At 40.6% G+C, this 26,391-nt stretch overlaps 1 protein-coding gene across 3 annotated transcripts; it reads left to right on the forward strand.

Moving 5' to 3' along the window:
- The first annotated feature begins 1,343 nt into the window (after positions 1 to 1,343).
- On the forward strand, positions 1,344 to 25,544 carry golga4 (golgin A4). Of its 3 annotated transcripts, none has more exons than XM_054599816.1 (24): positions 1,344 to 1,533; positions 2,688 to 2,765; positions 6,832 to 6,900; positions 7,001 to 7,327; positions 7,498 to 7,545; positions 7,677 to 7,733; positions 7,837 to 7,935; positions 8,631 to 8,784; positions 8,919 to 9,109; positions 10,329 to 10,412; positions 10,759 to 10,906; positions 10,998 to 11,176; positions 11,529 to 11,627; positions 11,742 to 11,897; positions 12,387 to 16,192; positions 16,345 to 16,466; positions 17,704 to 17,834; positions 18,619 to 18,705; positions 20,506 to 20,526; positions 20,683 to 20,751; positions 21,105 to 21,180; positions 23,410 to 23,495; positions 24,650 to 24,736; positions 24,856 to 25,544. In XM_054599816.1, the coding sequence occupies exons 1-24, from the start codon at positions 1,456 to 1,458 to the stop codon at positions 24,868 to 24,870; spliced, it is 6,267 nt and encodes a 2,088-aa protein (XP_054455791.1). In that variant the 5' UTR covers positions 1,344 to 1,455; the 3' UTR covers positions 24,871 to 25,544. The 3 variants fall into 3 exon arrangements, with proteins under 3 accessions (XP_054455791.1, XP_054455792.1, XP_054455793.1); XM_054599817.1 differs by having other exon boundaries at positions 17,704 to 17,771; XM_054599818.1 differs by lacking the exon at positions 2,688 to 2,765.
- The last annotated feature ends 847 nt before the right edge of the window (positions 25,545 to 26,391 follow it).

Raw genomic sequence — 26,391 nt, forward strand, 5'->3', positions numbered from 1 at the left:
AAGCATGCAGACTTTCTATTTTTTATATATGCACCGATTAAAAATGAATAGAACACCTCAGAGTCCAGGGACTCCACCACAGATCATCACAAAAACAATAAACAAGAACTAGATATTGATTTGTTTAATTTACAATATTTGTAAATCAAAGTGGCTCAGTATGAGCTCAAACAAATGTTCCCAAAAGATGATATGTGTTTGCCCTCAAATAGGTTGTTCATCCCATCTGCAGCAGAAAATAAATCAGTAAAATATTTTTTATTGACACTGGTTCAGTTTTAGCATTACAAACACATTCGTTACCAGAAAAAGCTGCTAAATTGGCAACACTGTGTGACTCTGCAGCTTTCGCCTGTGACATTCAGCTTTAGGGATGATACCAAAGAATAAAGGGAAAGTAATGAATCATCTTTTAGCAGGGAAACGTTGTACCAATTATGAAAACTTGATAGCACATACTGTATGACACATTATGTAAGTCTTGGTAGTTGCGCTTTGAATTGGCCTGTAGTAGAACCGATGAAACAGGGCCCTCTTCTGTCCAAACAAGGACCCTGCAGGAGCTTTTAATTAGCTATTTAGTTCATTATTTATGCATGCAGGGTTGTTTTTAAAGTTTTTAAGACCTGCAGGTCTGTACTAAGACAAAAACAAAGAAGATGATAAAAGGGGTAAGAAAGAGAGAGAACATTTTTGTTCTTTTGTTCCACAAAATGTTTTGCTTGAGTTTTTGCTAATTTGGGGCATTTTAACTGAGTAGCATTATATATATATGTGTGTGTGTGTGTGTGTGTGTGTGTGTGTGTGTGTGTGTGTGTGTGTGTGTGTGTGTGTGTTAATACTACATCCAATACAATTTTGCATGAATAAAACAAAGTATGTAGCATCATCACTTCATTTTTGATACAGGATCTTTCTGAAGCCACAGCATTGACAACTCTGTATTTAAGCAAAACATAATCAGGCCTAAATGTATAACAGCATAACCTTATTCCAAACAAATTATAACTTATGGTCCTGTGACCAGTAAAAACAACTATGTTCTAAGTTTTCCCCATATAAAATACCATGTTCACATATAAGATATGCTCATACGATACTGATGGGTAACAAGCCTATGACTTTGTCTTCTGTAAATAAAGTGCAACTGCAAACAAGCAGCAAAATATAAAACATTCAACTATGGTAAGCTAATAACAGTAAGCAAGTTACCTCGAAAATCACAGGAACACTTGTCCTCTCCTTTATCCCAGACTGGCCCTTTAACTCTGACGTTTCAGTTTTTCCTCCACGTTGGCCGCACATGCGCAGAGAGCTAGGTCACCTGCTGGATGTCAGAAGCGAACAAGGAAGTCTAGCACTGAGGACTTGATGTCAGGCTAACTTCAACAAATTACATCTCCGCCTGATTTAAGTTATCTGCTCATCAGCTGCAAGCTACATCGGCGTGACAAGATGTTTAAAAAGCTGAAGCAGAAGATAAACGAGGAGCAGTCCCCGCAGAGGAGTGCGCAGTCACCACAGCAGGCCCAGGTTAGTTGTTGTGTGTCTGGGAGCTAACTCGCTAAGCTACGTCTGTTTACATTGCTGAGCTGTCGTTTCGCAGACGGTTCACACATCGAAACTGATTCTTTGTAATATCTCATTGACGTGTCCTAATACACTATCGTTTAACAGTTACTTGTATTCTCAGTTGGCCCCCGTTACCACCATGCTAAATAATTTAGCTGTCTAACTCAGCTGTCATCAGCTGCTGCTCGTGGTGCGTTCAAGGAAACTTGTAACTTGTTTATCACGTCATCTCGGGTAGAAAATAAACTACAGACAACCAACTGTGATCTTCGTTGTGGCCAAAACACAGGTCATGAAGTCCATAAGAGACACAGACTGTATGGACGGGTCTGTTTAGTGTTGTTTGCATTGGCTGTAAGTGGATGTCTGTCTCTGGAAGCTTTATTTGACACATGCAAATCCGACGTCAGAGAAACTAGAACTCAACGTTAAAGTAAACTATCAATGGAAACACTTGCTACACTTTGTTTCCGGTTCAACCATAGTTTCCAGTATAACTAACTGTGGAATCATCACAACCCTGCTGATCAGGTTCAACCTGTCATTAAATGCAACAGCAGCTTATCCCTCTGTGTTTTAAACCAGGATTATTTGGCCTCTTTAGAGCTATGGTGTATGATTGCGCTCCATAATCCACACCCATGTCAGTATTGTCTGTTTAAACCTCTTTTATAACTGTCAAAGGCAGTTAAGTATATCATCTATTGCAAATGTTATTGCTTCAGATATAAAAAAAAAAAAAAGACCTTTTCCATAGTCCAGCATTGCTTTGTCAACTTTCTGTTAATTGTTTGGATTGCTCTTCATGTACCTTGGCCCTTGTGTGGACTTCAGCTTGCTACTTGTTTCTGTCTGCAGTTCATGAGGCTCATTCTCTTGCCGAAAAACCAAAAGCGGATTGGGTTCAAAGGTGAAGATTGACAATCAGTGGGATACAATGACATGGAAAAGTTAGTTAAGGCAAATAGCATAAAGTGGACAATCAAATAATTGTATGTCAGGGAGCCAAATAACGTTTTCTGAATAGGGAAGAAGAGCATGGTTGTGTTTGTGTTTAGTTTGGGGAGAGGGATGCTGTGTTTTTGATACCGATACTATTTCATTTATTTTAACAGGTGGGCAGTGGAGACCGGCGCAGCAGTCAAACCCCTCCGTTTCAATATGATGGCTCACCCTCTCCCAGTGACAGAGAGGTGAGCATGGGGTCAGCCTCTGATAGATATATGAATACTAACTTTGAGGTCAAACTGCAGCCCACAGAGATGTCATGTTCTCTCCCCAGCTTTTATTCTAATTTTCAAAACAATGTCATGTTTCTGTCTGTCATGTGTTTCTTTTTTTACGCTTAATGCTCCCTCAATAACAAACCAGTCTCTTTTTGATTGCAATGGAGTGAAGCAAAGTGAAAGCAAGTCAATGACCAAGTATTACTTTCATTTTTCAAAGAGTTAAGGCTACTAATTGCCACTATTCATGATCTACTTTCAAATTGTATAAACTCAACTCTCTGTTCCAGACTGAATATAGTTTCTTAATATGATAAAATATGCATATTTGTCTCTGCACTTATTCCCTGAACGTGTTTTCTGAATCAAAGCTGTTTGAATTACTTCAGGCAACAAATGACAATCTGTCAACACAAGGTCCTTATGATTTCATGAGAACGTATGAGCCAGAATAACATTGTGATAACTGATGTTGTAGAGCAACCAGCACTACAATCTCATCATACAGCTATGGTCTGGTAAGTTTTCCCTCCATTTAAATGCATGTATCGTCAGTACATGGGACAATGACTTCGACATTTAGATAAAATTCAGGGCATTATATATATATTAAATAGCTTACTTACTTTCTATATTGTACAGTCAAAAAAGATTCTCAGAATATTTTATTGGTGGAGAGCAGACCATAATACAGCATCTGTATGAATAATTGATGTATCATTCTCTTAGTGTTTTTCTTTCTCTGGGGATTTGTTGCGGTATTTTTCACCAGTGGATATGAGCGAGTTTATGCGAGACGTCTTTGATTCATTAGACGGAAGTAGACCGGCAATGAGTTACCGCGACTGTAAGATTGATGATGCAACAACTGTTAATCTCTTTTAGAGCTTTGATATGGATGTTTACAGTCTTACACGTTTGATCTTTAGATAAAAAATAATGGGCTTAATTACTCATTCATGACAAGATTTTTACATTTCAACACTGCCAGATTGGAGCTGCAATAGTGACAGTGCCCCTTTTGCTCAGGTTTCTATCCTCTACGTTGTCCCTAATCCTTTGGAGGCACATATTTGATGCTGTAACTTGGGCCCATGAAGTGCCCTGAACCTCAACCATCATCGCAGCATCTTTTTTCACCTCACAAATCTTTAACACTTTGACATCTCTGAAAGTATTTATTTGACATTGAAGGCAGATTCGGCCTGTTTTTGACAACATCATAACATACGACTACTATGCAGAGATGTCAAACTGTTATTCATAACATTAATGTTGATTGAGTGTTTCACTTTCCAACTTTTCTTATTTTTCTTTCTATCCCATGTAGACTTTTTCTCTCCCTCTTTCTTTCTCTCCTTTTTCTCTCCCTCTCTCTCTCTTTCCATCCATCTCAGTCTCTCTCGGCCAGCCTCGTCTGGGCATTCTGGCTAGACACTCCCTTCAGCGCTATTTCACACTCATGGTGTTGTTTTTCTCATTGCTCTCTGTGTTCCTCTCCTTTCCCCACCTTTCGTCCCGTTCATGCACTGACGGGGTCAGATGCTGGCCGGGATGATAGCAGAGCCCGCTTTTCTCTCAGAGTATACTATCTTTGCTCTGGACCATTCAAAACAACCCAAAACGGCCCAGGTAGCCAGTGTGGTGAGTTTGTCCTCACTTCCTGTCTCTTCCTCCTCATCTTCCTCCTCCTCCTCCTCTTCCTCCTCCTCCTCCGCCTCTTGCCCTGTTCCTTCCTCCCGTCTCCATGCCTTTGGGGAATTGGTAGAGGACTGTGGCCCAAGTAGGGACAGCTTGTTCCCTGCTCTCTGTGTCCTGTTTCCTTTGGATTTAGCAACAAGAAGGCATCTCATATCTAGGCTAACCCTGCATCCGATGGGAGTTATGGTGTACATTGTGGGATAGAAGCTTGTGTGCTTTCCGCCGTATGTTGGTTTACTACCCTACCTTTCAGTTCTTATTATCTGTCACAGAAGGGAATATTGCCCCCTTGTCTTTAGGTATCCTTAGTTGCTTGCCTTGTAGATCCCCCAACACCCTGTTATGTTGCCTGATGGCCTTCGTCTCCTCTCCCAACAAGTCTGTTTATTTGGAGGTTTGCCGGTTTCATTTTACATGCTATGGGCAGGCAATTTAAGCAGTTAAAATGTTTAATTGTTTGTAACTTTTCCAAATAAACAAACAGACCTTTGTAGATGCGCTTGTGGAGCTCAAAAACTAGATGACGTGTGGTCATATTTGGAGGCAGTAAGAAGCCTAGAAGAAAACAACATTTGAAACAATTTATCAAAATTCATACAGTAAAATGATTTTGCTGACATTTTGTCCGTCTATTTAAATGTCTAAGATATATTTGATGTAGTGTGTAATATAAAGTGTTTGTTGATGTCAAAAAGATATTTGTGTTTTTAATACTAATTAACTACTGTGTAAAGGGAGTCTGGCTACCCTTTTTCACTTCCTGTAGTTGTACATCTGTTTAAAAACACCATTTTTAAAAATGCTGATTGAGTTTGTTCACCCAAACCGTTTATATAGCTGTACAGTGATATGATTAGCACGCATTAACAAACTTATTTTGACATTAATTATAAAAAACTATGAACAACTTCTATCGGGGTCAGTGGTAACTACCTTGTTGGTGTTTTTAAGAGCGCACTGTTTAAGTGGGGAAATTCATGATTGAGTCTAGAACTCTATGCCTCTTCCAAATATAATTCAATTGGAAATGTATAATTATTTTATAATTAACAGGTTAGCCTTACAGTGTCTCCTCTTTTGTACTTTATCAGTAATAGTCTTTAGAGCTGAAAGGATTATTGCTTCTTTAGTCTGGAGAATTTTAATGTGTTGCAGCTACAAAGACCACCGGTTTTATTATAATCTCTTGAGATGAGCCACAAATATCTTAAATATATCGATGTCTTTGTCATGCTCCATCTTGTTCAGATGTTTAAAAATGTCCTCAGAAAATGTTCATTGCTCATTCCAAAAACCATCACACTATCTCATTCATTCACTCACTCACTCATTTTGTTAGTTTTTCATTTTATTTTGGAGGTACAAACTTGTTTTTCCAGCTATGTTTCTCATTTAAGGAGAGCTAAATTCAAGGAACCTTTCTATCTCCAGAAATTATGTTTGTGTTGGTACTTGATTAAGGTTGTAGTAGTTGGGAAGTTGTGTGCTTGGACATGCAGTACTGAAAGACAATCGAGACATCCAAGTCTTCTACATGGGATGACACACGTGTGAAAATGTTGACAGAAATCAGTAAGTAGTTTCAAGAGTTTTAAAATTTGGTCTTTTATTCCTGGTCATTCATATAAACCTGTGAGAAAGAAGTGAGCAATGAGGTTTCGGCTTTTTTTAAATACATTGTTAAATCAAACAGCTGCCCCTATACATAGCAGAATGAAATCCATTCAATCATTCGAATCAAAAGGAAATAGTACAATGACCACTGCTGCATAGTTAACTCAAACAGATCCTGGAAGTGACATCTCATCAAGAACTTTTCCACAAGAAACAGGACAGAAATGTTAAATGTTTTTCACAGTAATCCAGAGGAAGGAGTAGCTTGGAGCCGGACAAGAGAGGAGAACATTTGCTTATCCTGATCCTGCTTCTAACAAGTCAACTAAACCAACTAAGCTGCTAAATGTCCACTTAAATTACGATACTCTTGTAATACAGCTGCACACAGCACTGCCAAGCATCTTTAATTCAAATACCAGCTGTCCTTCTTGACTTTTAACTGTCTGTTTGTTCTGACCTCATGGCTGTTCTGTAGTCTAGTTTTAACCCTTTTTGTTTAATGTACGGTAGAGATGCCTTCTTTTATGTATTTAACCCCTCTGTTTTTTCCAAGTTGCATGAGGGTACCCGTTGCCCCTGCATTGCTCCCAGCAATACTAATATTGCTCCCTCCAGAGTAATCAGGGAGAGCCACGCTGGGTGTGGATGACTAACTGGCCCAGGACAAGCCCTCTGGCACAGTTTTCCTTTCTCTCATAATGTCTTTTATCTGCAGAGCACCCCTAAAGGAGCAGCAAGGTCTCCCAGAGGTAGCATCAACGGGGACGGAAGTGCTTCTCCTCAGGTACGTTTATCATCCATCTGATTTTTGTAAATGTTATAAGGCTTTTGCTCATTTCTTGTTTAAAGTTAGCTTTTTATGCTATTTCTTGATCTTCCAACAGAGAGAAGAGACACCGTCATTTGCCCAGAAACTGCAGTTGAGAGTTCCCTCGATGGAGTCGTTGATTCGTGGTGGTGCCAGTCGGGCAGAAAACCTGTTCCGCTCTCCCTCTAAAGAAAACCTGGTCCGAAGCTCATCGCGGGACTCCCTGACACCACTGGGAGAAAACGATTCCCCGGGCGCCCCCTCGTATGATCCCCCATCAGATATTGAGAGCGAGGCCGAGGAGCCACCAGGAAGTGCAGAGTCCCTTTCCAAAGAGCAGTTGTTGCACCGACTGCTTAGAGTGGAGAGGAGCCTCGGGAAGTACAGAGGGAAGTACTCCGAGGTAAGCGGCTCCCACAAGATTCAGATGTTGAGTTGTCAACCTGTTTATTATGTAGCCATGAAAGTATATAACTATAATTACTTTGGTGTATCCTCATTCATGAGTTTCTCTTTCTTTCTTTCACTCTTTTTCTTCCTGCTTTTACTAACCTCCACCTCTTAACCATCCAGCTGGTTACTACGTACCGAACGGTTCAACGAGATAAAGAAAAAACGCAGGTAATTCCTTCAGCAGTAACTACCATGTTGGCTTATTTTTATTTTTCAAATTATGTTCAGGGGTTTTCTCATCAGACATTGAAGATATGTGGCATCCTGAACCGATCAGATTTCTGTTTCCCCTCCCTCAGGTCATCCTCAGTCAGAGTCAAGATAAATCTCTCCGCAGGATAGGGGAGCTGCGGGAGGTATGGCTAAAAGTTATGAATATTGTCATCTCTCTAGGTCAGTACCTGTCTTCCTTTTTGATGAATCATTTACGTGTTAGTGAGCATATTGAATAACCTCTAGGAGCTTCAAATGGACCAGCAGGCCAAGAAACACCTACAAGAGGAGTTTGATGCTGCGCTGGAGGAGAAGGACCAGATGATCACTGTGCTCCAAACACAGGTGAGTGTTGGTACATGGATGGGGCATGGTGATGGTTTTTATGTGGTAAAAAATTGCAGCTTGCAGCAAAATGTTCAAATTTGAGTTTGAAAAAGCTACACTTAAGACTGATGGTATGACAATACACTCTTCTGTAAGCTGTACATTTATATTATATGACCCATATTGTTTATAGCAAATGTATAACTGTTATTCTTTGTATGGTTTCTCATGTGATTGTGTTTTACAAGCTTCAATTAAAGCATAATAAAAACAGTGTTTAAAAAACATGCGCTCATCTACAATATTTTGATTAAACTTGGCTGAATAACAAAGCGATAGAAATAAAAAAGCAACAAAAAGGAAGTTAATTGATTTGAAGGAATTCTATATGCTAATGTTACTATAGTAATGAACTAATAAATGTGGCAACAATTTATATTAAATCCGAGAAACAATTTGTCACATTATTCTTTTTTTGTGATATAATAACTTAAACCTTAGAAATTGGGTCAGCATCCTTTGTGCACTTGCAATATTTGCAGTACAACAGTACAAAGAAAAACACAAACAACAAAGAAAGAAGAAGTGTTATTATGTATATTAAAAGTTAAATGTTTTAAATATGCATGGAATAATACCAAAATTGTGTCTTTAACTAAAGAAGTCAGACAGAGGTTTATTCCTCTAACTGTGTTTTTTTCTCTTTTTAACAGGTTGCTCTGTTGAAGAAACGATCCAAGGGCGTCTCTGACCGTGTTGGGCCACCTGAGGGTGACGCCCCTCAATCTGAAGATGCAGATTCAGACTCAACCTCCTCCACACAGAGTCCTCTGAAAGAGCAAGGAGTAGAGCCTGAAGTCACTGAGGGTAAGCAAATGATTTATGTATATCAGTATTTATGTTTAGAAGTAAAAGCAAAAGTTACTGTGGATGAGATGTGAGAAATATTTCTGTGTGAGTTTAGTATTATTTTTAAACAGTGCATTTTATTTTCTGAGCAGGAGAGGGCAACAGTGATCCAACCAAACTTATGGAGGCTTTGCAGAAGAGAGTGAAGAGGCAGGAAAACCTGCTGCAGAAGTGCAAAGAAGTGATGCGAACACACAAGGAGCGGAGCGCCCAGCTGGGCAGTGAGAATGAAGCTCTGCAGGAGCAGCTGCAGGAGAGACTGCAGGAGCTTGAGAAGATTAAGGTGGTTAATCTGTGTTTAACAGCAATGACACTGGAATGTGGACCATAGACATGCTTTAATATTAGGACATTTTGCTGTCAAATTCATCAGTCTGCTCCTACTCATTATCCCTTGGTATTAAATAAGAACAACCTAAGCAGATATTTCAAGGCAATTTCTTTCAAGTCTTAGGTTTAATCAAAATGAGGCTGGGCTGAGATGCTGCAAAAGAGTCTTTACTGTTTAGGGTAATTAATGTTGTGCCGCAGAATCTCTGCCAGAGTCTTAACGGTCCACTGATACTGCGAGCCAATTATCTCAGGGACACAGAGGATTGCTGTGGCTCTCAGAGTCCGAACATCCAAATTCTCTGGCGGAGCACCAGGGCGGTGGTTCATGTCATGTCAGCGTGACTGAACCGTTGTTTTCATTAATTTCAAAACATTTTGCTTCAGTGGTTTGATCGGCTTATTTAGCTTGTCCATAGCTGCTCCGATGTTTGGCAGCCACTGATAAGAAATGTTTGTTGTTACAAGGACACTGCGATAATAATAGACAGCTTGCCTGTTTTGTACGATGATTGGCTTGTCTTCATTCTTTGCCATAATTGTTGTGTTGAATCTGCTGTGTGCTTGGGAACCGGGCCTTTCCTGTTTCAGGAAAAGCAGAGGTTAATGGGCGTTTTGCCCTCTTAAGCAGCATGAAGGCATCCTGGAACTGCTGGGTTGTGCTCATCCCAGACCATCTGTCTAAGATTCCAGACCTTCAGCTCAGGGATTTTTGAATTTATTATTTACAGTCTCGGTTGACAGAGTATTGTATGCTGTATTGTCTTTTCTTTGTATATTTACAGTACAACTATTCATTGTTACAAATTGTCTGCATAGACATTAATGCTTTGAAGCCCACATGGATCAAACAACCACAAAATACAGACAGTGCAGCATTTCCTGTTGAGTAACCATTGGTTACACAGCGGTGCCACACAGACACAGCTCCTACATGCCACTGCTGCTAAACTGGGCTGTAATTTGGGTCGACTTGTTGGTTTAGCTGGGCCGATGTGCAATCTGGTTGTTTGGCTTGTGGGTGAGGCATCCTGGGTGGTGCAGAAAACATCTTGTTTTTAAGTTATCTGACCAAAAGCCTATGCAGGATCTGAGTCCAAAAATCATAAATGGCTCTGCATGAAGCACGTTTGTTTCTCATTTGTAATTTGTCAACTGTTTTGTGTTTATAGGAACTCCACACAGCAGAAAAGACTAAGCTGATCACTCACCTGCGTGATGCCAAAAACCTTGTTGAACAGCTGGAGCAGGACAAGGTGAGTGAGGGATAGTTTAGGCTTTAGTCACACCTTGATTTAAGCTCCTGCAGATTCAGACATGACATGTTTTTTTTTTTTTGACCCTGCCACAAAGAAAATAAGTAAATCACCTTGAAGTTCCATAATGTTTCTCTTAAACTTTGACCCTAGCTCTGCAGGATGGACAGCAGCTCATGAGATCTGTGTGAAACATGCTGAAAGCACTTAAAGCCAAAAACAATTACAGACGTTTGGGTGTAAAATACAGAGATAGTGTACATCAAATGAACATCAGTGTCAGTTTATTTGATTGGACTGTACAGCAAAAAAGGTTGGCAATGTTTGATGTCTGTCTGGCTTTCAGGGAATGGTGATTGCTGAGACCAAGCGCCAGATGCACGAGACACTGGAAATGAAAGAAGATGAGGTTGCACAGCTACGCTCCAGGCTACAGCAGACTACTGCCCAGAAAGAAGAACTACAGGAACAGAAAGAAAAGGCTGAGAAATCAGGTGGGTGGAATCCACTTCTGTAAGTGGACATAATGTAAATGTCTTGTCTGGATATATATAATGATAGTTTCTTTTTCTCTCCCTCTCAAAGCATTTGAAGAACTTGAACGGGCGCTGGGTGTAGCTCAGAGGGCGGAGGAGGCCCAGAAACAGCTGCAGGTTCAGCTGGAGGAGCGAGTGAAAGACGTTGAAAGGGCCAGTGAGGAAGAGAGGAAGAGTCTGCAGCAGGAACTCACACGAGTCAAACAGGAGGTCGTCACCATCATGAAGGTCAGAGAGTGAATGGTATTACCCTACGAGTTGGCTATTTTGGTTGTGTTTCTATATATATTCTATATACCTATAACATGACATAGACCATTAATAGAAGCCATTTAGTAACGTTGAGTCACCAACTGAAGTGTTAACATCAGAAAATATAATAGGAAACAGCATGTGTTATCAAAAACATTTTTCATTCAAACTATTCTGCTACTGACATGGAGGAAACTGAAAGGCAAATTTATTATGATTGATTTATTTTGTTGATTTTTTTTCCCCGATGTATGTTATGCTGTCAAGTGTCTTATAACACAGTAAAGCTACATATTAATCAGATTATTATTATTATTAACATTTTTAGAAATCATCAGAGGAAACGGTTGCCAATATGGAAAAACTCCACAGCGAAGCTTTGGCTGCTAAAGAAGAAGAGATGAGTGTCAGAATCAACAAAGCTGCCGTAAGTACCAAAGGTTTTCATTCGTCTCATTTCACAGCGTAATCAAGTAAATCAGATGAAAAACTATCACTTTTGAATTTTGATGTGATCTATTTGTGCTGCTTGTGAATTTAGGAGCAATGTAAAGAGGAGTTTTCCCAGTTAGGAAAGGAGCGGGAACAGCAGTCCTCTCTGGCTCTGGAGGATGTAGAGTTACAGAAGATCGCTCTGAGGACTGAAGCTGATAACAAGGTTAAAGAGATACAGTTGGAACTGGAAGCTGCAAATACTGTGAGTTTTTCTTTTTTTACAGTTTTATTTATATCTATGTAGTTATAGGTAGACATATTAATTGATGCTGAGTGAATCCTATGTACATTTCAATGTTGGCAAGTGAATGCACAACAGGAATTTATACACACACACACACACACACACACACACACACACACACACACACACACACACACACACACACACACACACACACACACACACACACACACACACAGGAAACACAACATAAAGCCATACTCTGAAATACAGACATGAGTGAGATAATTAACATTGATGAATGTTGCTACAAGTCATTTTGAACATGAACTTTTAAAAAGGTATTAAAAAAACTGTCTGGATCAGGCTTTTATTTTGTTATAAATATTGTCCAAAAAGTATACTAATTATTGACCATTTGTTTGTTATAGTTGCCTTTAGAATCCTGTGAAATGATTCAATGCAGTGACTTGAATAATCTAACAACCAAGATGTTTCTGATTGCAGAGAGTATTGGAGCTGGAGAGCACTCTGGAGAAGATCTCACAAGATGGATCAAGTTCCTCCCATGAACTTTCCAGTCAGTTGGACGAGCTGAAGGATAAACACAAAGAGCAAATCTCTGCATTAGAGGAAAAGCACCAGGAGCAGCTGGAAAAGCACAAGGACACCCAAACCCAGCAGAATAACGCCGCTCTTGAGGAGCTCAAGGAAAAACACAGAGTTGAAGTGGAGACCCTTCTGAAAGATAAAGACCTGCAGCTCCAAGCACATGTTGAAGACATGAACCAGAAAACTTTGGAGAAACTGGATGCAAAGCAGGCAGAGCTAGAGGCAGTATCCGCTGAACTTTCGGAGGCTTTGAAACATAAACAGCTCCTGGAGGAGAAGTTGGTGGCAGCTGAAGATGCTCATAGTTCAGCCGAGAGGGAACACGAGAAGAGGTTTCAAGATCAAGTGGAAAAGCACAATATAGATCTCGCAAATATCAAACAGAAACACGAGCAGTCACTTGGAGGTATAGAGAAATCACTGAAGGAGGAACTTAACGCGCTGAGGATTGTTCTGACGGAAAAGGAAAAGGAAATAAAAGAGCACATGCTAAGAGAAAAAACTTTACAAGAGGAATCGCATTCCACTGTAGAAGAATTAAATGTCAAGATCAAGGAGCTGGAGGAGCTGCAGCAATGTTTGTCACAATCCCAGCTGGAAAGTGGGAGCCTAAAGGAATCTGATTCACAGTTAAGTAAGGTGTCAGAGTATCTTGATCAGTGTAAGAAGGATTTGACAGATATGGAGCATCAGTTAGAAGTGGCAAAGAATGACTGTCAACAAAAAGAGAAGGCGCTTCAAGAAGTAGAGCACCAATTACAGCAGACCAAAAAGGAGCTCTCAGAGCAGGAGAACTCATTTACTGCACAACTGAACACTAAGCAGGAAGAAGTTACTTCCCTCAAGAAACAGCTGGATGATGAAAAAGCTGCCCTCGAGAAAAAGATGAAAAACACAATAACTGAGATGGAAAATAAGCTGAAATCACAGGAAACAAAAATGGAAAAGTTTAAAAACAAGGCCAAAGAAATGCACGAGAATTTTAAGAAAAAGCTGCAGCAGAATGAAGAAACCATGAAGAAGGAACTTGCAAAGAAGGAGAAAGAGCTTCAGCAAACAGAGAAACAAGTACAAGAGAAAATTGTAGAGATGGCCCAAAAGAGTTCCCAAGGCCTCAGCAGTGCAATGTCAGAGCTGCAGGCCAACCATAAGGAAGAGGTGGAGAAGCTACACGACACACATAAGCATGACACTGAGGAACTGGAGCGTCGTTGGCAGGAGAAGTTAGGACAGCAGGAGGAAGAATTAATGGAGAAACACTCGCACTTACTACAGGAGAAGGCTCAGGAACTGGAGGAAGTTTCTCTGCAACTGAGCAGAGGTAAAGAGGAGAACGAGCAAGTGTCGTGTGAAATAAAGGATTTAAGAGAGGACCTGGCGATTCGAGAAACCACTGTGCAGAAGCTGCAAGAAGAGCTTAATAAAGCAGCGGAGAAGCTTGAAAGTTTGTCTCAAAGTGAGAGGTTGCTCAAGGAGCAAATCGAGTCAGTGGAGAGGAACTTCAACCAAGCCCTGAACGAGAGAAACTCCGTCCAAGACGAGCTCAACGCGACAAAGGAGGAGAGCAGAGAGAAGTTGAAGACCTTGTCAGGAAAGTTGAAGGAAACAGAGAAGCAGTGTAAAGCACTGAAAGGCTCCAAATCTAAGGAAAGCAAGGACTTGCAGAAAACAATTGAGGAAACTGCGATTCAGCTACAAGCCAAGGAAGCAGAGTTCCAGCAGCAATTAATTACGATCAGAAACCAAATGGAGCATTACTGTAAGGAGGTTCAGTCAAGGGTGGAGTGTGGATCTAATGAACTGTGTCAAAGAGTTGAATGTAGGTTGAAAGAGCTGAAAGACAGACTGCTCGCTAGTCAGAAAATGGTAGCGAATCTCAAAAACGTCATCCTGACTAAAGTGGATCGAATTTGCACTTTAGAGGAGAACCTCCGCCAGCAGACGGAGGAGAATAACAATCTATGCATTTCATTGGAACAGATGTCTGCTCAGGTAAATGCTCATACGGAGCATGTCAATGCCTTAACACATGACAAAGAGAACTATTCTCACTCTGTCCATGAGAAAGCTCTGAAAATTGAAGCGCTGAGTGAAGCGAACAGACTCATGTCGGAAAGCATGAAAACCAACGAGTTGCATATCAGTAATCTGGAAAGCATTACCAGTGACTTGAAAAATCAGCTAGCAAGTAGCATAAAAGAGAAGGAGGAAGCCATAAATCAGTTGAACCAGCAGTATGAAGAGGAGAAGCAACAGGCTGCTGCTCAAATGGAGGAGACCATTGAGAAATTAAAGCAGGAGAGAAAGCATGCTTTAGAGCAGGCAGATGCACTCAGGAACAGTCTTTCTGAGTACGAGACCAAGTTCACACAGAATGGCAACACTATCACATCTCTGCAGACCAGGCTCGATGAGCTGGAGCGAGAAATCTCTGAAAAGAATGAAGCCCTGCACAGGCTGACGGCAAGCATTGACAATCAGTCCATCAGCAAGTCTGAGATGGACCAGGCGCTGAGCGAGAAGGAGCAGAAGGTCAGCGGCCTCACCTCGGAGCTGGAGGGTAGCATCCGTCGACTCGGTGAGCTCCAGGAGCAGTTAGCCTTAAAGACAAAAGAGTGTGAACAACTCACAGCTGACCTCAAACAGCAACAGAGCATCAGGGAGAACGAGAAGAGAGAGTTGGTGGAGCAGCTGCAGCAGACCCAGATGCAGTGCACTCAGAACGGTGATCTGGAGGAGAAGATGCTCGAAAAACTCCACTCCCTCGAGGAAGATAACCAAAAGTGTAATCACCGGCTTGAAAGTCAGAGGGAGGAATTTGAAAAGACGAGAGATGAGATTATCAAGAGCAAAGAGGAGACTCTGAAGGCAGCTGAGGAGAAGTTAACTGCAGAGAGCACTCGGAAAGTTTCAGAGCTGAAGAAGAAAGCTGAGCAGAAAATCAGTCAGATTAAAAAACAGCTAACCTCGCAGCTCGAGGAGAAAGAGCAGGCTATCAAGGCTCTTCAGACCAGCCTGGAGGAAACCAAGAGCAACGTAGCATCCGGCAAACAACACACAGAAACGCTAGAGGAGAAAACAAAAACGCTGGAGGAAGCTCTCGTCGCGCTGAAGGAAGAGCACGAGCGACAACTCGAACAGACTCTGAGTAATGAGAGGCTCGAGAAAGAAAAGTCTTTAGAGGAGTTGAAAAACTTGTATGAAGAGAAGTTATCATCACTTCAGAGAGATGCAGCGCAACAAGGGGAGCTCAAAGAAACTGAATCAGCGCTGTGCGAAATTGAGGCAAAGCTAAAAGAAGCAGAAGAGCAAAATGGAAACCTCGTCGCAGAAATAAATCGCCTGAAAGAAGAAATGTGTGAGAAGGATGCCCAGCTTGAGGTAAATCGGGCAACTATTGAGCAGGTTCAAAATCCATCAGGACCTGAGGCTGAGATGCAGGTGGAACGTAGCAACGTACAGCAAACGAAGAGCATCGTGATGCAAACCGAGATGGAAAACCACTCAACGATGCAAGAGGTCGACGGGGGTTCTCTGGAGTCTCTCAAGGGCAATCTGAGTCAGCTGAAGAACGAGAAAGAGAAAATCCACAAGGACTTCGTCAGGCTTCAGAAAGACATTCGAGCTCTGAGGAGGGAGCATGAACAGGACCTAGAATACGTGAAGAAAGAGTTGATGGAGGAGAATGAGAAAAAGCTGAAGTAAGTCTATGATGTTATGTTATTAATGAAGATTGAAAATAAAAATGAAAACTAACCATTTGCAAGTTGCAATGCATTTCTCATCTTTAAATATTTAAACTTGTGGTGCCCATAATAATTTATTTCATTTCCTTTGCTATCTGTTCTAATAGACTGGAGTTGGAAGATGCGGAGATGAAGCACAATTCTGCTATCAAGCAGTTAATGAGGGAGTTCAACACACAGATGGCTTTGAGAGAGAGGGAGCTTGATTCAGCAGTGAAGGAGACCATCGGTAAGGCGGGAGAAAACCATTCTGCATTCATGAAATGAAACTGACCAGATTCACAGATGTGTTTTAAAGTATGGGACATAAGTGCTTTAAAACACTGTCCTTAGTTGGGGTGAAATAATTTCAGTGTGCATCAAGCTCCTTCTGTTTTGGAAAACTAAGTAACTGCCTTAAAATGGAAAATCAGAGTGATTATGATTGACTTTCATGTAAGACAGCAGGGTGGAATAACTACAAAGAAACAAGATGCATTTTTTTATCGACTCTGGGCGGAACAAAATTAAGGAATCATTGTGTTTGGCAACAGTGCGTCTGATTTGCCATGTTTTCCTACCCTTAATGGTCTGATGGCCGACGCTGGAGCCCCGGCGTCGGCCATCAGACCTCTGGAGCTTGCCCAGAAAGCTGCAGCACGTCTGGTGTTCAATCGCCCCAAGTTCTCTCACACAACTTCCCTTCTCCGTTCTCTACACTGGCTCCCTGTAAGAGCTCGCATCCAGTTTAAGACTCTGGTGCTAGCCTACAGGGCAGTGAAAGGAACAGCTCCTTCCTATCTCCAGGCCTTGGTCAAGCCCTACACCCCCGCCCGACCACTTGGCTCTGCTGCCTCGGGGCGATTGGTTGCCCCGTCGCTCAGAGGTCCCTGCGGCCGATCCACCCGGTCACAGCTTTTTTCTGTCCTGGCCCCTCAGTGGTGGAATGAACTCCCCACTGACGTCAGGACAGCAGAGTCGCTGCCCATCTTTAGGCGCAGGCTGAAAACTCACCTCTTCAAGAAGTACTACCCTGAGCCTTCCTCGTAGCACTTATTGCATTCGTATTAGTTGTTGCACTTACTGTATTCGTATCAGTTCGCTGCACTTATTGAATTCGTATTCGTTTACTGCACTTATCCTATTCGTAGTAGTTTGTAGCACTTACTATATTCGGATTAGTCTGTTGCAATTATTGTTTTCGTAGTAATTTGCCTCTGCACTATACTTTTGCTCTGGTTTATGCTTTGAGATGCTTGTTTAAGAAAGGAGATGCACTTATGACTTCTGGTGACTAGTAGTTCTCTTGAATACCTATGTTGAATACACTTCCTGTAAGTCGCTTTGGATAAAAGCGTCTGCTAAATGACTGTAATGTAATGTAATGTAATGTACATTCCAAATTTGTGACTGAGCGGTTTGGAATATGAATCTGATTAATATTCAAGTGCTAACTCTTGCTTTCCCCCCCCCTTTCCTCGACACAGGGAAGGCCCAGATGGTAGAGGCAGAGCTCATGACCAACCATCGGGAAGAAGCCAGTCAGCTGAGGAAGGTGATTGGAGAGAAGGAGGATGATTTGCACAGAACTGTTCAGAAATATGAAGAGGTTTTACAGGTACTCAAAAAACGATGAAGCTAAAAACCCTTTTTTTCCCCCTCAAACAAGACCCCATTTTATGAAGTAGGTTTACCCTGAAAGAGAAATGACCCCACCCAACATTTGGTAGCTATCACTGCACTAGTTGGCAGCTGCCTGCCTTCAGTCTAAAGCAGAGGTTCCCAACGTTTTTGTCAGAAATAACCAAATCCCCGTCGGATGAACTCAAGTACCTCTTCACAGACACCAACCATCATGTTCCAAATGAGTTAATTTCAATTGATTATTTACTATTAATTATATACTATTTACTAATATACTAATACTATATATACTTTTAGCTAGTATTTCAACTGTTTATAGTTTTTACTTTTATTTGGTTTATTTGGTAACTACATAAAACATTTTTTGCTTTAACGTTGTTTTTGATGTTGTTGTGTTGTTATGACTTTTTATTAATCTCTTCATCTGTTTATGTTGATATTAGCTCATAAATTCTACTACTTTAAGATCTGTCTACATGTCCTCTAGGAGCACCCCTCCTTGGGAGAGTCACTAGTTCAAAGGAAATTTGAATCAATCATCATTGAACGCCTGCTGAATGATTTATATTTGGAGGCCGATCAAGTGATTTCTAAAGATCATTCATCGTCTGGTATAAAATTGTCTGTCTTACTGTCTCCAAATATAATTAAGGGGTGGGAGGTCTGTAATAAGGCAGCGGGTGATTAGACCGACATGCTTGAGCTGTGATGATGAGATGAAACATAGGAAATGACTCAGCTGTTCTTTTACTTTTCAGAGTCGAGAGGAGGAGATGGGAAACAGAGTGTGGCAGGTTCAGAAAGAACTGGAGGAGCTGCAAGCAAAGGGCCCGGACACTACTGAGGTACAAACCTTTCTGTACAGACCCACCAGGTCAAACATCTGTGATTGCTGTCGCGACTGGTTGATGTATGGGGAACGTTTTTGCGTTTACACAGATGTAGACAGTCATACCTGATACCTAGCCATTAAAGTACATTATATTGGAGACTGGAGATTGGGATTCAATTTATATAGTGATTCTGTTGAAACCATCAACCACCAACCGTCATTGTGAAGTCACTTTGCAATGGCTGAATGAAATAACAATGGCTGTATAAAATCCCTTTTTCTGAGCCCCCTTCCATCCTCTGGGAAACGGCTGTCTGATGGAAGAATTACTAGTTTTCAATGACGGCCCGATCCGGACATATTTTCGTGTCCGCACCACGACGCCGTTTCAGATACCTTATTATTTGAAAGTTCACATCCAGGTTTACAGACTTGGCAGTTAACGGTTATCTTTTCCGCTGTCTTGCTTTGTAATTGAAATATTCCGCCTGAAAAGCTCAGGGACAATTCGCTCACATACTTCGCTCTGATCAGTCTCACGCTCCAGTCGTGTGGCTGCTCTCCAAAGAGCACCGGATGCTGTGGAGCTTGTTTGAATCACTCAGGAATGTTCCTCTTGGAAAACTAGAGATTGTGAGGCAGCAGCCAGCCTCAATCCCTGTTCTCAATTATCATCATACGAGGTGATTCTAGGCTTTAGATTTATACTACAGCAATACTCACGGGCGTGATGTGCACACTGGAAAGGGGCCAGATAGGACAAATGAACTCCACGGAGACGTTTCAGCCAGGTGTTGAGGTGCCATGAGACCCCGGCAAAGGTTCTTCTACCTTTACACTGTGTCCAGATGCACACAAACAAAAAAAGAATTACGCTTCTCTCTCTGTTGCATTTTTCCCTGGTGAGGTAATAACTTTATGGTCAGATTGTATGGGTTCATGCTCAGGGAGGCTTTTCCTTACTACGGGCCTCACAAACCATTATTCATTTAGACAGTGGGTTAGCGTGTCTCTCCATGGACACAGCAGACCAACACGCTTTCACAAGTCTAGTTTAGAATGTCTGTGCAGACAGACAATGGACATGAACAGTCCTTTTGATTGTACTGTGCAATTAAAGATAATACAAGTGTTATTCTATACGTTCATTAACATTTCAAATACCCAAACCCACAGTGTGATTGTCCATCTCTCAGCCCTGTGTGACTTTTTCCACCTGTATTTGGCTCCCAAAATAGCTCACAGAAATATATGGTCTCATTTAAAAAAAATGCTAAATAATTTCCTACTAACGATTTATTTCAAGCTTGTAAAATTGTAGAAAACCAGCAAGAGTACACCAAATTAAAAAAAACATCCAACCGAAAAACCCAGTTAAGTGTTAAGACCAATCTTTTCCAGTGAAAGCGTTATTAACGTAACCAAAGTACATGACTATTTGTTAGTACTGACAACTGTTAAGCTAGTAGCTTGTGGAAGACTCTGGTAACAAACAGGTAGGCAGGTATGTAGGCTGTCCAATCATTTCATTTGGCTGAATGAAATGATTGGACAGGCTGATTCCAGTGCTTCGAAAACCACAGATGCTGGGTCTTTTGCTTTTTTTGTCAGCGCATTTAATTTATTGGTTGCCGTCAGGTTGGATAGAGAATTTCAACAAGTATATTAAAAAAAGTTATCTTCCCAAGTTATAATTTTCATCATGCCATGACCCAATGAATATATATTAATATTGTTTACTGTCGCTACACATTTATTTACTATTCTATTGTAACATACATTATCTTCTGTTTTCTGCTTTATTTTGGCACAGATGAGCGCAGAAGAACTACAGGTATGTCTGCTGGCTCCAGTATCAATTTTCTTCCAGTCCGTTACCACTGTACAATAATTCAGTCATAAAATATGCTGTTTGTGCTTTGCATTACTTGTTCCACCATAAACCGTCCAGTTCTCACTGACAGTAATGTTCTGACCTTCTCTACATCAGGCTCAACTAGCCGAGAAGACGACTTTGCTGAGCGAGGCTCGGCTGAAGGAGCAGAGCTTCGTTGAGAGAGTGAGTGTTGGGCTTCCTGGTGTGCTCTTTTCGGGGACAAGCGAACAGAAAATCCAATGAAGTGTATTCCCAGGATTCGGTGGCCTCCAGCAAGAGGAGCTTCTGCTCTCCTGCTGCATCAACTTAATTACAAAGCACATCTGTTTACATTTGGTTTAACCCTATAAACAATCACAGCAGCGCCTCCCACAGCTTTTCTCACACACATCGTCATTCTCACAAACTGAGTCCCCTGAGGATTATAACAAAATGCTGTGCAACAATTAGGGCTAATGCATAGGATGAACCCACTGGGGTCAAATAGCTTTACAAAAGCATTAATCTGTGCATGTGTGTGTGTTTCTCCACGCTAGATTCACTCGCTTGAGGACAAGATTAAATGTTTCCACCGGACCACTGTTGTAACTCACCTCGGGAGCACATTCAAAGGTAATGTTAACACCATGAATCACTTAGTTCTGCTTCTTGAGCCAATTCCCTTCTAGCTCAGCACAACAAAGATGCCACACAAAACACAGTGCAATACCATGGAAAACATGTATTGTGTTATTGTAATGGGGATTTCTGAACACATAACATATGAATTTTATAGTTAATTGTCCCAATAGACTGGCTGCTCTGTAGGATCTCAGAGTCGGTGTTTTGACACACCACCAGTAGTCGGACTGATCTGCCAGCCCCCTCAGCGCTTCATGGATCAGGGATAGGAGATGCAGATCCTGATAAGTGTGTGGGTGTGTGTGTGGTCTGGTTTAAATATGCTTTTGAGAACATTTTAGCCAACTCAGCCTGGTAAAAGCCTTACTGGTTAAGATTAGAGCTGCGGTTATAATTAGGGTTTGGTTGAGATTAGATTAAAAGGGAGATGGTCTACATCTAGTGAGGGTTAGGGTTAGACAAATAACCATTGTGGTTAAGGTAAGCCTTTGGGTGCTGACTATAAGTCAACGCAGTATCCCCAAGTATATCATAAACCGAACGTGGTGTGTGTGTGTGTGTGTGTGTGTGTGTGTGTGTGTGTGTGTGTGTGTGTGTGTGTGTGTGTGTGTGTGTGTGTGTGTGTGTGTGTGTGTGTGTGTGTGTGTGTGTGTGTGTGTGTGTGTGTGTGTGTGTGTGTGTGTGAGAGCGATGGGGGAGATTGAGTGAATTGGACCCTCCTCTTAGAGCTTCCCTGCTGGTGTAATAAAGAGAATCTGCTGTCAGAAAGGGGGCGACCCCGTCGTTGGATTTAATGGGTTTTGCAGATTTTGGTCTTAACGTTTCCCACACACACTTTTACTTCTCAAACCCTCCACTTACAATACACACACAGTACCTACTCTGTCCGTAGTTACTTATCAGTGAAAGCATCTTTCACTCGTTAGGAATCTTCTTAAAGAACAGAGCTTTGGTTTCAGGTAGAAGGGCCTTCCAGAGGGCTGTTTATAGACGGTTTAATGTGGGGTGGGATGCTCGGCTCCGTTGGAGCAACATGGGGTCAGGAGGACAAAGGCTATGGGATTTATTGGTGACCCATTACTTAACACAAGAGATCAAAGACTAGTCGCAAGGCCTCTCCAGGTGAATGCAGCAACATTTAGCTTCGTCTGAATGATAATTCCAGATAAGCGGAGACCAAGTGGGTGTTGTTCCATATTAAAGACCTGATGGGGGTATTTCAGTGGTAGAAGCAGTCATCTAAGTGTTACCAGCCCTCTAACACAGTTTTCCATTCATAGTTTTTAGAGGCATAATGGCGTTCTAGCTTTGGGCGTGGAAGTAAAACGTTCATTCTTGGACTCTTGTGGTATTAGTGTGATCATGCTGAGCTTCACCATTCTTTCCTGTGCTGATAGTTGCTGCTTAATTTAAACCAATACCTGTGCAAAAAGTGGCTCTGAATATGGTTGCTAACACAAACATGATGCTCTGGGTTGTGTTGTTGTTGGTCTTGTATGTCTCCACTTTATAAGTGTCAGAAGTCAGCTGGAAAGTTCTGCAGTGACAGGCATTGTTGTATGCTAATCTTACTTTAAAACTAGAAAAGGAAATATTGAAATGTTTTTTAGAAATGTTTCCTGATTAACATCATTTTAGCAATGATTTGTTAATATACAGTACCAGTCAAAAGTTTGGACACACCTTCTCATTCAATGTTTTTTCTTTCTTTCTTTTTTCTTTTTTTCTACATTGTAGATTAATATTAAAGACATCCAAACTATGAAGGAACACATATGGAATTATGTGGTAAACAAACAAATGCTCAACAAACCAGAATATGTTTTATATTTTAGATTCTTCAAAGTAGTTGAATGAGAAGGTGTGTCCAAACTTTTGACTGGTACTGTACATATATTTTTTTTACTGTGTTTAAACAGTAAGTCTCATGAGTTACAGTATCTCTGTTACCAGAGACCACTGGCCAAAATGGCAGCATAGAGTACTTAAACTTAAAGTTAAAAACTTGAGCTTTAAAAGAACAACTTAATACACATTCACATTTAGCACAGTAAAAGGACCTGAGAGGCATGAAAGAGAGAGAAGCTTGACAATCTAAAACAGTTAAATTCTTCATGAAATATTATACAGTTGATTATTACAGTCTAACTCAAGCATGCATTATTTTGTGGCTGACCAGGTCTCAGATGATTAAATGGCTGTTTTTGCTTGTTTTCACAGAACCTGTATACAACAGCAGCGAACCTACTGAGATGGAGTATCTGAGGAAGGTGTTGTTTGAGTACATGATGGGACGAGAAACAAAAGTATGCCTTTTATTAACTTGCAGTATATCATGTTTTAAAAACCTCTGATTGTTTTATATGCTTCAATTTTCTGTGTTTTTAAGTGCCTATTTCCTAATAGTACTGAATGTCGGATATTGAATATCTGTTTCCATCTTGATTAATGGTTGGTTGACTGTGAAAACACCAGGAACAACATTAGCAGTAAGTCAAAGGCCCTATTTCAATTGCTCAAGCATGAAGCTGTAGAGTATGCTTCTCAAACTATTAAATTCACCCTCACCGCCATTCACATCAATGGTTTCATAACTCGGAAACAGCCAGGCCAACAGCTCAACATATGAAGAGATGCTCCTTCAGGAAATGATATTATTGTTCTGGATGGTGGCGCAGCAAAACAATGTGAACAATGTATTCAGGGCTATTTTTTACATTTATATTTATATATATTTAAATTATTATTCTGCTGTTTTTCCTGTTAAATAAAAATGGATAAAACATGAACAGCTAATTTTAAGTTATTTTAAGTTGGAAAATACACTTTAGGAGACATGTCACTTAAAACCCCTGCATTGAAATAATAACTAATAATATTAAAATGATATTGCAGTGTCAGTCCATCCCTTTTTTTGTGAAAGACACAAAACATGAGAGCATTTAGGACATCGTATAAAAGTCATGTTGTGTCCAGTCTTGTTGGGCGAAATGAACAGTGATCTCTCTAATTAGCAGTGCCGTTGACCTGGTCCTAAAGTCAGCGGGACTGTCCCAGCTCCTCAGCAAACAGTTTAGTCTTTATGGCAACATGTCAGACCACCCCAGCGTGGAGGATGTCCCCCGGGCTGCCCGCTAGCACATACAGCTTGCAAGACTCAGTTTTGCCATTTAAAGACATGCTGGCCTTGTTTAGTGTTAGTTGAGCGGTTAGGTTTCCTACACAGCAGCTCTGTTTCTGATTATCCCTTGTGTTTATGGGGAAATGCATGTAACCCTGGTAAATACGCCTGGAGTTGATTCTTTTTTTTTTTTTTTGGGGGGGCTTCTATTGTTAAAGAACAAGCTTGATTTGTTATGATCATGGTGTCAAAAGTAGGAAGTGTCTTCTTTAAAAATATATTTTATTGTCAAGCTTATTTATTTGTTTGTTTGTTTGTTTGTTTGCTCCTCATCCACAGACGATGGCCAAAGTGATAACCTCCATGCTTAAGTTTCCTCCAGACCAAGCGCAAAAGGTTTTGGATAAAGAGGACTCAAAAGCAATTGTAAGTATCTGTTTGTCTTCTGAGGATACTCTCATTCACTTGAGTTCAAAAAACATATGACATACAGTTCTTCATAGCTGATTGCACGACTAATTGAATTTCTATCTGTACCTCCACAGCCTTGGTTACGATGAGCGTGTGAATGATTCAGGTATTAATGGATGAAAACCTGCTGCTGCTGAAGAGGAAGACGGTCATTGGGTTTAATCAAGCCCTTCTCTCTGCATATCTCTTCAAGTGTATGTGTGTGTGTGTGTGTGTGTGTGTGTGTTTGAGCACACAGGGACATAATGGTGTGTGAGTATTTGTGTGTGTGTGTGTGTGGGGGAGGTATGCTTGAGTGTAATCTAATGGTATGAGGGAATTAGAGAATATGCCAGAAACACAAATCTTCCATAAATCTAGTTTTACTCTAAAATTTAAGTTTGTTAATTTATACGTTTTAGATGAGGTGAAATTGTTTTCCTTTTGTTTTAGAATGTCTTTAAACAGATTGGCTTGTGCAATAAATTATAAAATGATCACATATTGATTCTGAAAGGTCAGTTGATTTATAGGTTTGTCTGTGTTGTGCTGTTGTCTGACTCACTTCCTCTGTTAAACGACCCTGTGGACCTTGTTTGTTTAACACAGCTTTTCTATGCTTTATATTTTGTCACTGCACTGACGTAGAGACACAAAAACAGAAAAAACTCTAAATTGTATTATGATAATAAAGACCGTAACACAGGGCACTATATGACTTGCTATACATTTTCAGACTAACAAATAAAATCTTATTTACGGAACACCTTTTGTCACTCATTTATCATTATTGCCTTTCAGTATCTTTAGGTCCAATAGCTTATCTCATTGACTGGTTCTAATTGTTTAGTATGTCTAACAGAGGATAAAGTATGGTAACATCCTGTAGAAAAGAACATATATGGAATGCAGATATCACAACAAATCTGGGTTTTAAAGATGCAGTGGTAGTGGGTCACATTCTTCGGCAATGGTAACCTTTGTTTGACCTTTACTTTTTCCCCCCACAATACAAATACATATTTTCCTATGAAGGACACACATATATGTGTTAGATCATAGAAACCTTAAATTAATGGGAATCAGAATAAACTTTATTGGTCAAGTAAGTTGACAAATACAAGGAAGTTGACTTGAATCTTGGAACATATAGCTAGCCTGTTAAATAGCAGTCAGATTGTTAGTATATACTTTTATTGGAAGATTTGGTAGATAATTTATAGTGTGCTAAGCCATACATGTGACAATGAAATGATATGTACATTTTATTGCACAATGTATATGTATCACTATTGTAGTGGTTCCAACCTTAGGGCTCTGGACACCAACAAGACTTTGCAAGAATACATTTAGGGGTTTGCCAGTTTAAGACATGAGAGAAGCAGCAAAACATATTTTGGCTTCACAATATTCAGACTCATTTTATCTTTGCCTTTTTATTGTACAATGTGATGTATTTATTTTGAATACTATAAAAGGTTTTCAAATTAAAACAATGAAATTGAAATCAGTCTTTGTTTGACTGGTCACAACTGGTGATGGGGTTGTAAGTAGACATTGCTTTTTGTTTTAAACTAACCAAAAGTGTTGGGTACCACTGCTGAAATATACAATATATTAAGATGATTTGT

The sequence above is a fragment of the Anoplopoma fimbria genome, chromosome 6 (genome assembly GCF_027596085.1).
Source record: "Anoplopoma fimbria isolate UVic2021 breed Golden Eagle Sablefish chromosome 6, Afim_UVic_2022, whole genome shotgun sequence".
Classification (NCBI taxonomy): Eukaryota; Metazoa; Chordata; class Actinopteri; order Perciformes; family Anoplopomatidae; genus Anoplopoma; species Anoplopoma fimbria.

Bases quoted from the DNA above. Each gene is read 5' to 3' on its own strand.
- golga4 (XM_054599816.1), top strand. From the start codon at position 1,456: ATGTTTAAAAAGCTGAAGCAGAAGATAAACGAGGAGCAGTCCCCGCAG. The intron at 8,785-8,918 runs GTAAGCAAATGA...TTTTCTGAGCAG, and splicing joins AGAGCCTGAAGTCACTGAGG to GAGAGGGCAACAGTGATCCA. The intron at 9,110-10,328 runs GTGGTTAATCTG...TTGTGTTTATAG, and splicing joins AGGAGCTTGAGAAGATTAAG to GAACTCCACACAGCAGAAAA.